Source organism: Harpia harpyja, chromosome 10, assembly GCF_026419915.1.
Source record: "Harpia harpyja isolate bHarHar1 chromosome 10, bHarHar1 primary haplotype, whole genome shotgun sequence".
Lineage (NCBI taxonomy): Eukaryota > Metazoa > Chordata > Aves > Accipitriformes > Accipitridae > Harpia > Harpia harpyja.
In genome coordinates, this window is record NC_068949.1 from 13402607 (window position 1) to 13416151 (window position 13545).

The window sequence follows — 13545 nt, forward strand, 5'->3', positions numbered from 1 at the left end:
TCTACACATTTTTACACTTCACCTATACCAGTTTAAAAAACTCAAACCCTCAGGCTTCAAAACTGATTATACAATAATAACATGTACTGATAAGGCAGGATATAACATTAATATAGTTCTTAAGTATCTAAATTATGAATATATTTATGACATGCAGAAAGCTACTTAAGTTGACATTACCTTCACAGCACTAGTGTTATTTTGTGACCCTCTGACAATGACTGTAGCACCATACATTCGAGAGCGTTGTTTAAAGGAAACTGAAATATTATACGTCTGACATATATGCTGAATTGTGGGAGAATTAGGATCTGGGATTGGTTGGAGAATTCCAGCAATAGGCAATTCAAACATGAGTACCAATGGAAGCAGCTCCTACAACGACATTGAAGAGCAAATATTGAAAACTGAAATCATACTCACTAAAACTACAACAATTTTATTACTGAATCATAATGTATTAGGTCAGTGATGATTAAACTGATATAACACATCCTCTGCCCAGGATTCATTGATAAAAATATTATCAGATCTTAAGTTGGAAAAAACCACCAATTTTCCCAGGGACACCAGAGTTTTTTGTTTTGCATAGGCTTTTTTGTTTGTTTCCCACCCCCAACAGCAGAATCTTTTCCAACTGTGTAGTAACAATAAAGCCAGGTAATTTCCCATGCTTATCCATGCAGACCTACAAACAGGTCAATATTTGTAAGACTTCCTAGAGAACTCTGTCTTCTGTCATGAATTAATTGGAGCTCTGAAGTCAGCTACAAAGCTATGTAAACATCAGCTTCTTTCATGACTGTCAAGACCAAAGTTGTGTCAGTGACATACCCGACTACAAGAATTACGAGAAAGTTTTCGTAATTTATTAGATTTATAATTATCCATGCCAGAATACACATACAAGTCGAAACTAGAAGGTAAAGATAGGTAGGTGCTACAAGTGGAGGATGGAACTGAATTCCACCAAATTTTTTTACACAAATTATGCATTAAACCAGTTAAAATTGAGAAGGCAGAAATTGCCTTAAGTCATAGATTCACACAGGACACCTGAGCTTCTACAGGCCATCTGTGGAGAGTAAGTTAAGATGTGATTTTAAACACAGTGTGGGATACTTCACATCTTGCTTATACTGTAGACTTCATATTCAAGGTCCGCCTTGGGCTAGTTAAAAATTTGGCCAGAATGTGAATCCCTGTTTTTATGATACTCTTTGCATTTTACTCATACAGATATTCACACTTGTTCCTGTATTTCTGCTGTCTTTAAGACAGAGCCAGACAACCCTAGGGTTCTCAAAACTAATTTTTACTTTCAGGTATCTTCAAGGCAACATTGAAGTAGACTATTACCCGAATTCTAACTCTTGCAGACTCCACTCCAGCTGGCTGTCCTGCAATAGACACCTAGAAAAGCAAGAAGATAGAAAACATAGATCACATTTTCAAATAAGGCATTGGAAAAGTTACTCAGATACCCGTGTTCTCTTTTTAAGAAAAAAATTTTTAAAATCAACACTTATTTCACACCTGGTGACATCCTAAGTGTTCTCTAAACAGCTGCTGAAAACTAAAACCAATTAAAAAAAAATCTATGACTATAGCATCTTAGGTTACATAGGCTTAGGCAACTAGAAAAAAACTGATACATCAAACAATACAGTTGTTTGGATCAAATGATGGAATTACTACTGTATACATGTGCTCAATACTGATATTCTACAGTAGGTTTTCTTGAATGTTTTGAAATGACTGTATTTTGCTTAGCAGCCACTAGGATGCACAAGAGGGAATTCTAAATACAGTGATGAAAGACTTGAAAGTAAACATTCCAGTAGTATTAGCATTACAAAAGACATACAATTCGGGTTCAATGACTTATTCTAATAAAGTTGAACTCTTACAATAGGACATTAATTTTTGCTAGCTATCCACCAAGTTCAGTTCTCAACTAAGTCACACCATAAGCCAAAAGCACCAAGAAATTAATGAATATGCTAAATAAGTCTGGTGTTGAACAGGAAAAAATGTACAAAAGCAGTGGTTTTCATACCGCTTCTCTACTGTTCACACTAAGTTGTTGACTTCTGTATGCTCAAAATAATTTTAGTTTAAAAAATTAAAATAATTCCTGAGCCATCACAAATTGTTTCCATCTGTTTTTAAAGATGTGCTCACTTAGGAAGTCCCATGCTTTCCACAGAGTGAAAATACCAAAAATCTATTTCCCTGAACATGAACTCACCGTCCCTCAAAACCCCAAATTGATGAAAAAAGTTTAGAAATGTTTTATACTCTCAGGAACTACAGTATAAATGAGTTAAATATTAAATAATACTTACTTGGTTGCTTTTCTCTGCTTGATTATTCCTATTTGAGTCTGGAAAATGGATATGGCATCCTGTTTCCTCCATCACCTTTTTAATATTATTGCCACCTTTACCTATCACATGAGAATGTTCTGTATGCGAAACATCCATCTTCAAGGTTACCCGATTGCTCTGGAAATCAAGCACTCATGATTAGATTTGTTCACAGCAGAACCTGAGGTTTTTTTAGAGTAATGCAACTTTAAGAATGACATTCAAAATTGTATTTCCAAAGTATTTTTGCCATGGCTTAACTTCTACTCAAGTAAGATGTTTTTAATATGGATCATAGTCAGATGCTAAACCATTCACATTTTCTTTCCAATGAGGAAATAACATAGGAATAAGTATCCCAAAGATAAGTCTTCAAAAAATGTCTAAGGCTTTGAAAACATGCCCTAGCTTTTATCAACTGAGGCTTAAATTAGAACGGATTGCAAAAGGACATTTATTTTAATTCTGTGTTATTTCAATTGCAGTCACACACCCCCTGTCTGATTGGAAAGGATCATATGATGAAGACTTTGACAAATCAAAGCCATGCGACCTAAAATAACAGGTTTTTTTCCTCCTTCAACAAACATACCAATTTTTTCTGGTACAACAGTTTTTAAAATACATAAACACTTCCTACAGCTGTTCTTAAAAGCTGTATTGTTAACAGTCCATAATAACATTGTTAATACTTGTTCAAAAAATGGCGCTTATCACCAGGGTGTTCCTTTTGGCATTCTGTTTAGATTATCAAAAAGTTGGCATACAACTATGCAGAAGCCATGCACACTGCCCCAAAAGACTTGCTATTGAATGAAAAGAAAATCTGAGGAACATCTGAACCGCTGGCCAAAATGTAGACATTTTAGAAATTCTGGTCCTAATGTTTCAGAGCATAAGAATGCAGTAACAGTTAAAAATAGAACTGCATAAATGCTCCTAAAAGTTGAATTTCAAACAGAAATAAAATTTTAGGTTTGCTGAAGTGGCTGCAAAATCTACTGTTTGCAGTAAAGCTGTACTTCAGATTTTAAAGTAAAAAACCCAATCCAATGAACAAACTATGTATGCTTTTAGCCACATGGCTGGAAATATTACTTCTATATAGTTCAGATCTGGAAAAAGTGCTTTAAGCAAGTATTTTCTTGAAACATGTTTAAATACGTGTGTATACACCAAATATCAACATCCAGAAGGAATATATTGGAGACTTTGCTTTGGAGTGTTGTGTTTAAATGAGCCCATTTAAAGAGATCAATGTCACCACGAAATTAGGGGTTAAGGTGTCATTCTAAATAAGTTTTCTTACTTTTGTATCCAAGACCGACATGATTTTCTCTTTTGCTTCTTTAACATTTTCCTTTTTTCCAGAGACTTTAATATGAGGATCTATAAAAGAAATACAGACTTGTTAGAAAAAATACAATAAAATATCTATAAAAAATTTCCTCACTGCTTAAATAAATTTGAATCCATTATTTATAGTTCAGCAATAAAGTGTACCACCAACCTTTGGGATTCAGCTAAAAACCAAATGTATTGTTCCATTCCTTCAGCCCCACGATTAGGATTACCAGGTGAATTTATTAAGCACGATAACCAACTTAAAATAAATAGAAATCAAAGGCCAAATGTACATCACAGTATCATACGTCTGCAATGCAATTGCGTAGCTAAGCCATCATGTCTTCTCAAACAAGTATTAACGAAGGACAACTAAAAGCTTTTTGACAGCCCTACTCAAGCTTAATACAGACAATGTCTAAGAAAAACTCCCACCAAACTCAAACCCACCCTCATCATCACTTCATTATTCTTAATTAGTCTCTAGAACTATCCTTTGCAGTTTTAAACTGGCAATATAGGTGCCTCCACCAGAAGTTTTCTGATTGAAGTTATCAAATCAAATTTAAATGACACCAATCAAGTCTCTGAAGTGGCAAGTATATAAATTAAGATTTGCTACTAAGCTACATACCCAGGAGAAACACCAGCTGATGGCAGTTTTTGCCCAGTGAGATCTAAAATATTGATTCTGCAATACAATTCAGTTTACACTATAATTTTCAGAACATTGTCCTTAAAACAGCAGAAGGTGGTGTGCTGAGCTACCAGGTACAGTTCTGCATCCTGGAACATACACCTCATCAGAAAGTACAGAACTGACTTTGGAACTAAATCAAGGATCAATTACTCAAAAAAGTGTGAAAATTACACATTAGATAGTTTAGCAGCACCACCTGGTGTCCAGAAGCACGAAGTGCCACAACACAAAATTACTGTCAAAACGTTAAATATAGGTTCAATTAAAACAAACAAAAACACCCCCAACTACCACCCAAATTTCTAAGCATTAGACACAAGGATAGGATTTTGCATGTGATACCTATTTCTTTTTCCCCAGTTCTTGAGTCCTATGCCCTTTTGCAGCGTAACAGCACTTTTTTTCCTGTGATAGGATGAACTGTTCTCAAAAAAAAAAATTCCAACCCCCCTTCTGGCTAATGAATTAATCTAATTCATTATGCTAGACAGATACATACATCTTAGGGTATATAAAAATAAATATATTCTCAGCAGGAGTAAACATAGCCGTAACATAACATACCTGCCTTTCCCATCATCTCAATCACTGAAATCACTTCACTACTACATAAATGCCAAATAATACAACTTCAGATTGTAAACCTGTTGTATTCAATTGAAAATTGAAACTGTTTAAGCCGTGCCTGGATACTCTTTTCATTCCAACAATAAAAAAAACTTCTAGTCTTTACCACTGGGAAGTTCTGAGCACATTCAGCTGGGCATACAGAAACGCTGAAAGAACACAGGATTCACTGCCAAGTTTCATGAAAGTCAAGAAAAATGCAGCATTTTGAGTTCCGAGAAACAGATATATTTCATTTTTAAAAATGGAAAAACTGTAGACGCAAAAACATGGTATGCACATAGAATCTACACAAGCTCCAAGAATCTGCTGCTTCAGCCTTTTCACAATGGAGAAAAGTAAAAAAACCAAAAACAACAAAAAAAACCCAAACCAAAAACCCAAACCAAAATAGTCTTAAGGGCAATTTTTCTTTTCTTTTTTAAGTTGACAGTAAGCCATGTGGTTCTAATGTGTTTAAGCTGTGAATGATATTTGAAGTGGATGTCACAGGCACAAATTCCCAGAAGCAGATTCTAGCACACTATGTATGCTCCAAGTACTCTTCAGAGGCAACCAGGAAACACACAAAACCAGACCACCACCACTTTGGGGTTGATTTTCACATATTTGTAAACATCATATTTTAATACATATTTGGTTACAAGTATGAAAAATATCCAAAATCAAGCCTGGCATCCTATTAGTACCAAAGAAGGTTACTAGCATTCCATAATACTATTTGTTTAGCCATGGGTGAAAATACATTTTAGAATACCTATTTTCTCCATTTCTCATCTCAGTTGGACTCCTCTTTTTTTGTGGATACTGACAGCTTCAGCAAAAAATCCTGTATTTCTACATTTAACCTTTCTTTTTAGAGGAAAAAAGCTCAATTACTCACTTCAAAAACAAAAGCAAAGAAGAATCCACAAAGGAAAAACAATTCTAAAATATGCTACAAAATCTTTCAAAATCAGTCTTCAGTATCCTCTCCTTAATTCTTCTCAATGACACAGGGGTTGGTAACAGATATGAAGCAACTTGTTTTTAAGTTAACAGAATTCTTCCTTTGAGACTTGCTCACTCTTTCGTTCAATGAAACACAATTTAGATATGACATCCACCTCAAAATTTTGCATGAGAAAAGTGACTTGCAACCAATAGATTTTGAGTTCTTTGAACTGGCTTTGCAGGATTTCAAAGTACTTTGAAATTATGCATGATCTGCGGGGAAACCAACAGGTACCCAAATAATACTGAACCAACGAACAAACAGGTCGCTTCAGGAATTGAGTAAAAATTCAGAGAGGCAACTGGATCATATAATCTGGTTTTCTGTATTTTACAGACCCTTAAATTTCTTAAATATACCTCTCTATGGAATCAATTAGCTTGTCTGCATTGCAGTTCCTCTGGAAAATGTGGAAAACTGTCTGCTCTAATTGTTCACCAGTTTCAGCCTCCCAGATTTGTGCCCCTTTTCTGACACTTGGGCTTACTGGTTCTTGTTCTACCTTCTCCTCCACCCCTGCCCCCTGGGAGATTAAAGAACCTTTAGTGTTCAATAGTGTCTTCCAGTGAAGGTCCATATATGCTAATCAATCAACTATCGTTACACACCAACTCTTTTTCTGAGCTCAACCCTAAATACTCTCATTTGACCAATCATTAAGAAAAATCAGCTAGAGAAGCTGCCTGTTTCTTTCCTAGCTAAATTACTTATTTTGGAAGTAAAGGACTTTGTTTCTGTGTTTAAACACTATACCACAAGCAGATTTACCAGGAGACAATCAAAAGGCAAGTTTCTCCCAAACTTCTTGCAAGCCCAGTGCAGATCAGGCTGCATTTGACCTCAAATGACTGTCTGCTAAATAGAGAAAACCCGTCACTAATGTAATCAACATTTACCTTCAGTTTCAGCTTTGTGGTTAATCCAAACAATTTTATGGAAACGTCTGAAGCTGGATAGTATCTGAAAATTGTTTTCAGGATTTCTATCTGAGTGGAAATGAAATGACCATGTAAGGTCTTTGTGCATCTATACAAGGGAGTAATTAAAACAGTTGACTTAGAATTTCTAAATGTTTTCTGAAGCTGTTGCCACCAATAAGGAGCCAAATACATTAAAAATGGTTCCAGACAGTTTATTACTTCTTGGCACCACAAACTTGGGGTGTTCAGTACTTGCACATGACAAGCAATGTCTGCTTGCTATTGTATTTACATTAGACAGGGCTGAACATAAAACTTTTCCCTGCCACCTATTTCCTAGGTGCAACTATTTATTCCACAGATTAACAATTAATTTTTTTAATTTAGAAAAAAATTTACTACCTTGCCTTAGTACTAAGACAAAACCATTTTTTGCATAAAGGTCTACAGTTAATATTTGAAATACCTACAGGGTGTGACTATAGTAATGAACTCTCAATAAAGTCCAAAACAAAATAAATGGCACTCTCTAAAGTGTGAAGAGGTCTGTTGGGCATAAAGGTATAGCAGGTGTAATCTACGTATAGTACTGTCAGTACAGATAAGCATAAAATCACCCTCCAGTCAGTATCTAGGCTGACCTGATTGACCACAGCACCTGCACACGGCCTTAACTGGAATGAGATCACCCATTGAACAAGATCAACCAATTCCCACAGAAATGGCTCTTGCTGCAACTGGGACCATAACAATGCCATTTTTGTCCAGGTGACAACTGGATCAGATCACCAAGATGTTATGCCATACTTCATCCCTGAGGAACACTGGTTTTGGTACCAATTTTTACCAGAAAAAAAAAGAAAATCCCACGTCCCTGCCTTTTTTTTTTTTTTTTTTTAAAGCTTTTGAATACAACTAGAAGTATACTTTAAATAAAAGTAGAGTTAGAGCAAGGAACAGATGCCTACCATGAATGAAGAAATGAGACACCAAAGCTTTACAAACTTTGTAAGCACAGAGCAAAGGCTTCAGAAGTCAGTGTGCTAAAAGCATATAAGGCTCTAATGCTTTAAATACAAGTGTAGTATCAGAAACTGGAAAAGATTTCGACTGATAAGAAACAACAAGATTAGCGGCTTGCAAAATATAAAAAAAAGTAATTTTATAGTTATCTTTTAACCAATCTTGATGGGCAGTATCTTTTTCCCTAAGAATGGGAAAGATAAATTTAAACAGATTTTTCTTTTCTCCCCCCTTCTCCAGAATGGGGGAATATTTACATAAAATAGAAAGCCAAAGTTACACAACAGAAAATGCTGGAAATTTTTCTCAAGTCTTCATTTTGCCAGACTCCTGCCTTCAAGTGGTCTTTTATTGCTTCTATCCTCAAATTCCTCACTCCACACTTTGGCAGAGTTTCCACCTCCTCCGTCTTTGTCCACAGCTATACCAGCAAGCCTCCAGCTTTTTTGCTACTATTGTGTGCAACATTTTAGTAAACAAAATAAAATTCCTCCAAGCAAAAATACGTTTGTGCCAGTGCAAATGCATCTACACTAACTTTTGCCAGGCAAGAAGTACTTCAAATAATTAAGACATTTAACTGTGTAGGCCTCTCCTACAATTCAGACATTACATTTAATGTCTGGGCAAGCTCTTCAGACCACAGCTATGCATCTAGCTTGTTTACAGGATGAACAGACTCAACTTAGGTTACCGAAATACCACTATCCTAAAAATAACTAGACAAGTGGACAACACCAGGGCAGATAACAGGCGCTCTTAACAAGTAGCTGATTAGGATCTGAATAGCCCATGAGTATTATTGAACTTGAGCCATTCAAATAAAAGCAAAGACAAAAGAGACCTAGCATTTTTAAGCACAAGTTATGAAAATATCTGCCCCCAAATTACTAGCAAAACACGTTAAGCTACATGAGAAGTTAAAAAAAAGAAAGCCAAATGAACACATCTAAGTTGGTATGTTCTCAAGTGAAAGAGCAAGTACGTTATTCACCCTACAAGATGAAACATAGATCTATAAAACAAGTGAATTAATCAAAAAGGTCAAGTAGGACTTCCTAGTAATATGGAATGAGAGATAATTGAAACAATTTATTTAATGCTTTTAAATAAATTAGGAAATACTGTGTGTACAGTTGTTAGAGTGGATATTCACTGACCAAACTAGATGGATTGATGATAGCCAAGACAGACTTGAAATAGGCTCAAGCTATTCCCATGGAGAAGAAACGTTAAGCTAAAAGCATGCAGCAAATGCTCATGATTAAGGGCATATGCAAAGTAATTCAACTGAATAAGAAAGGAAATTTGTCACTTGGGCACTTCTTGCTGCTGGCTTATCAGTTTAAAAAGAATTCTTGCCCTCTGTCCAATGCACCTCAGTGCACTTACTTCACCTCCCAGTATCTAAACCACTGAAGAAAAATGCTACTTCTGTATTAAGGCAGAATGCAATGGGCCATTTCATACTGCAGACTCCCCATGTATCCTCAGATATATCACTCAACAACATGGTTTTTTTGTTTGTTTTGGGGTAGGGTTTTTTTTTTTTTGTAGTTAAAATTAGACTGCAGCATCATCATCTCTGAACGACATTTCAACTAGTTAACTCTGGCATGATCAAAAGCCCACCCAAAGTATCACAAAACTCAACATGGGCTGCAAGCAATTAATAGTGTCTTTAGAGTAGATGTATCCCGAGGCACTGGGCATTCTAGAGGATCTGTTTGTTGTGAACAAACAGCTGATTACGAAACATCCTTGGGAAGAGCTAGAGCCACCGCCTATATGTGCGCACACATTTGAAATACTCTTCCGCCTTCTCAGAAATTTTTGACTCTTAACTTTTCCCCTTTACTGGCATCTAACTGCAAAACATCTTCAGAAGAATTTCTGTTCTACTTGGAATATGAGCAGGAATCTGAGAAAAAGTAAATACTTGTTGCACTGCTTCTGCCACAGCTCTAGGGAAAGCAGTTTACATGCAACCCTTTGCTCTTTTTACATTTTGGTTGCTGTTATGTAGTCAACCTGAGGAGCATTAAATATGGGAACATTGCTTTTCAATCCTGGACTGTAACAACTGTATGACGGTGAAGCCTGCTATCCCCTCCTTACTTCTCTCCACCATTTACAAAAATACACGTATATACACATATACATACACAGACACTCATACACATAGATATTCGTGAAGCAGAGACTGGGTAAAACACTGACCTTACACACACAAAACGGAAGAAATGCTGTGCAACATCCGGTAGAGCAAGAATCTTGTTTCTCAAAGATTTCATAGTGTCGTTCAAAAGAAAGCTTTAAAACCTGCTACAGGCTACTTTAACTAAAATGGCTACTTGAAGTGAAATATCTGTTTGATGTAGCCTCACAAATGAAAGGAAAAAATTAGGTACACTTCTACATCAAATCATAGCTGAATCCCACATTTGGATCTCTTAGCAGCCTTGAAACATCCCAGCAGAACACTGAAAATTAATGTTCAGAATGCCCAGAATTAAGTGAAAATTAGCCAGAAACATCAGACAAGCTTTAAAAAAAAATAGATTACCTGTACAACTTATTATTTTTGGAGAAATAAGCTATTGATGACTGGATTTCGGACCCAGTGACAGAGGAAATGAAGTTGAAAAGACTTCTCTTAAAGCTTAAGCAAAGAGGTAAGACAAGGAAGAGGTAACAGAACATATGGCAATTTAAACAAAGAAGTGACTGGATTTGAAGGGAGAAGGGGAAGGCCAAGGTAGAGAAGAAGAAAACCTGAAAAGAAGAAATGAGAATGAATTAATTGTAATCACCCAGAGACTCCATTTCAGTTACACAATTTCAGTTTCTTACCACCATAATTAGCTTAAATTCCTTATTTTACTTTTTCTAAAAAAGGTCATTAGGGACATTTTATAAATTTATTCAGACACTAAAAGGCACACACCATGCTGCAATTCTGCTACTTCTTGGGCAGTTGCTCTTCAGCCTTTAGCCTAAGCAGCTACCCAAAGCAAGGCAATCTCTCAGCAGGACACAAAGTCTGTTATGTCTTATTTTTTCAGCATGGAACCAATGAATTCACAGTTCATTACTTAAGTGTCTGTTGCCATTGTATCTCAAAGCACAAACACAGAACCCACAATGCTTGGGAAAGAAAAGAAGAAATAAAAGGAAGAAAAAAAGCTATAGTATTATAAGATCAGCTTAATAGAGGACTTGACCCGCAACATTAATATCAAAAATAACACCATTATATCTTCACTGCACACGGACTCATATTCAAGGTTATGATTTTGACGCATAAGCCTTGAGAAAATTTTAGTTTCTTACACACACACACTTGCAAAAAAGTCATTGTGGTTATGTTTTGCTAAATAAAAAGCATCATAACATCTGACTCATGAGCCTAAATGCATGCCTCAGGCTCAACCTTCTTTGCGAATTCTCCCACATCCAAATCCAACTACACTTACTTTGCATCTTCATGCCTCCTGATCACTGCTGCGCCTTTTAATGTCTTACTGCTCAGACTGCATTCCACTGTGTAAGCTGATTTTTATACAGCCATTGGAAAGTATTAATTCTGTGGTTGGAACAGGAGGATGCAGCTAGTCTTCAGCAAAGACTACTGCACTAGGTACACCTGAGTAAACAGGACAAACAGAACCGTCCTCGAGAACTGGTATGAAACGAAATGTTATCAGAAGGATGGAAACAAATGGTTCTTGACAGGACATCAGACACCTGGTGACTAAAGCCAAAGACAGCTGAACATAGTATTTTTGGTTACGATTACAAATACTCTATTATTTTCTCTGCTTTAGTATTCTCCCCAGAAAAGTTTCCCTTCCCTGGATTATTACATGTTTAGAGGTTCTTATTTCAACTGTGCTCCTGATGATGGTGGTGAACGGGTTTGTTGTTTTGTTTGGGGGGTTTTGTGTTTTTTAAATAAAAAGAAAAATTAAAATTCCAATAAAGAAACATCTGTAGTACAGTCTTCTTGAGAGCTAACGAAGTAGTAACAGCTACATTAAGTACATGAAAACAATTCTTATTTCAAGTTACAGCAAGGCATAGCCAGATCATGCATTGTGAGTGTATTTTTGCCTTTCAAACAGTACCTCTAAGCTTCCCACCCTAACTCAAACATAGTGGGTATAAAGGCACAACATCACGCACTTAAATCAGCTGCCAAGTAAAGATCTGAAGTGCAATGAACATAGTGAAAAGACGCAACACCCCACAGAGAAGCAGAGCACCCGACTGAGGAGATCCCCATGAAAGACCCTCTGCAAGAGCAGGAGATTACAGGCAGGTCTCAATGAGCCAAAAAACAGGAGGTTTGTGAGCCAACGCAAAACACAGACTGGTGCCTGTTGAGGCTGGAAGCCCAACAGCAGGAATAGCTGCAATCAAGGAATATAAATGGTTATATATGACCAACTGGCAGATAGTAGAGAGATATTTCTGGTTGCTGCATTGTCAACAGTAAGATCTGAACAAATACTGCAAACACCAAGCATAAAAAGCCCCATTAGATGGGGTTTTACTATTTGCATTATAGTGAACTATTGTTAAAGGCTGAGTTTAAAGCTCTAACAGGCCTTTCGTTACTCATCTTGAACACCCATTATTGACAGTACTTATTTTTATTATAAGTAAGACAAAGTAAGACCTGTATACCTAGAAAAATCATTGGTTTATTGCTCCTAAATCCTAGTGCATGATGTATGTGCTGGTTTGGGCTAGGGTAGAGTTAATCTTCTTCACAGTAGCTGCATCAGCTACCTGTGTGGTGGTGGTACACAGAGTATGCAGAGACAGGCATAACAAGGACTCAGAGCAGCACAACACAGGGGTTCTCCTGCAGCACTGACAACCGAGTAAAACTCTAGTCTAACAGTCCACAGTCTCATACTGATTTAATGGCTTAGTAGTCTCTTATGAAAGAGAACTCAAGTGCAAGCAGGTCACTTTCACTGCCTATTTTATCTTTTCATGTACCAGACACAAGTAACATTGCTTACAATAGATAGACAGTAAAGAAGAAAAACCTCCTTAACTCTTTTTTGAAGCTGTAAGGCAGCAGTCATTTTCTTTTTTCATACAGAAAGTTAGATCATTGTCACATACATTACATAGCTACATCTTGGCTTTTAAATTTGAAATGTTAGATATCAATACATATTTTACAGTTATCATAATACTAAGTGTATGAAATCTGACTCAAAAATTGCTGATTGTTATCAACTAGTTTCTGCCATTCATTGAACAAGATTATTTCTTTTTTTATTTTTTAAAAGCACAAGGCACATAATTTTTTTTTTTACAGCCAGCATGGCAATGTAGCCTTTTCCATGCATCACTGCTGTGCAGGCTGTCGTCTCCAGGAAGAAGAAAGCAAATAGGTAGATAAGGGAAGTATTGCTTCCATCCTCCTTCCAAATCCATTTGTGATGCACCTAATCAAGAAAAAAATTAGTCATCTGGTGGAAATTATTTATGACTATTAAAAACTTCAAGATTCTTTTATACAAGAGATTTTTGATGTGAATACTGAAT

The 13545-nt window shown here is 36.3% G+C and overlaps 1 protein-coding gene across 2 annotated transcripts in view; it reads right to left on the reverse strand.

Annotated features, from left to right (window-relative positions):
* Window positions 1-13545, reverse strand: part of BICC1 (BicC family RNA binding protein 1) — a 115480-nt gene that overhangs the window by 26626 nt on the left and 75309 nt on the right. Inside the window, exons 1-5 of one of the 2 annotated variants that reach the window (XM_052799573.1) lie at window positions 10544-10631; window positions 3679-3758; window positions 2349-2507; window positions 1360-1413; window positions 181-375 (exon numbers count right to left, since the gene is read on the reverse strand). In XM_052799573.1, the coding sequence (XP_052655533.1) occupies window positions 181-375; window positions 1360-1413; window positions 2349-2507; window positions 3679-3699 (429 nt within the window). In that variant the 5' untranslated portion in view covers window positions 3700-3758; window positions 10544-10631. Of the gene's footprint in view, window positions 1-180; window positions 376-1359; window positions 1414-2348; window positions 2508-3678; window positions 3759-10543; window positions 10632-13545 lie in introns of those variants that run through there. The other variant, XM_052799572.1, reaches the window with a different exon arrangement.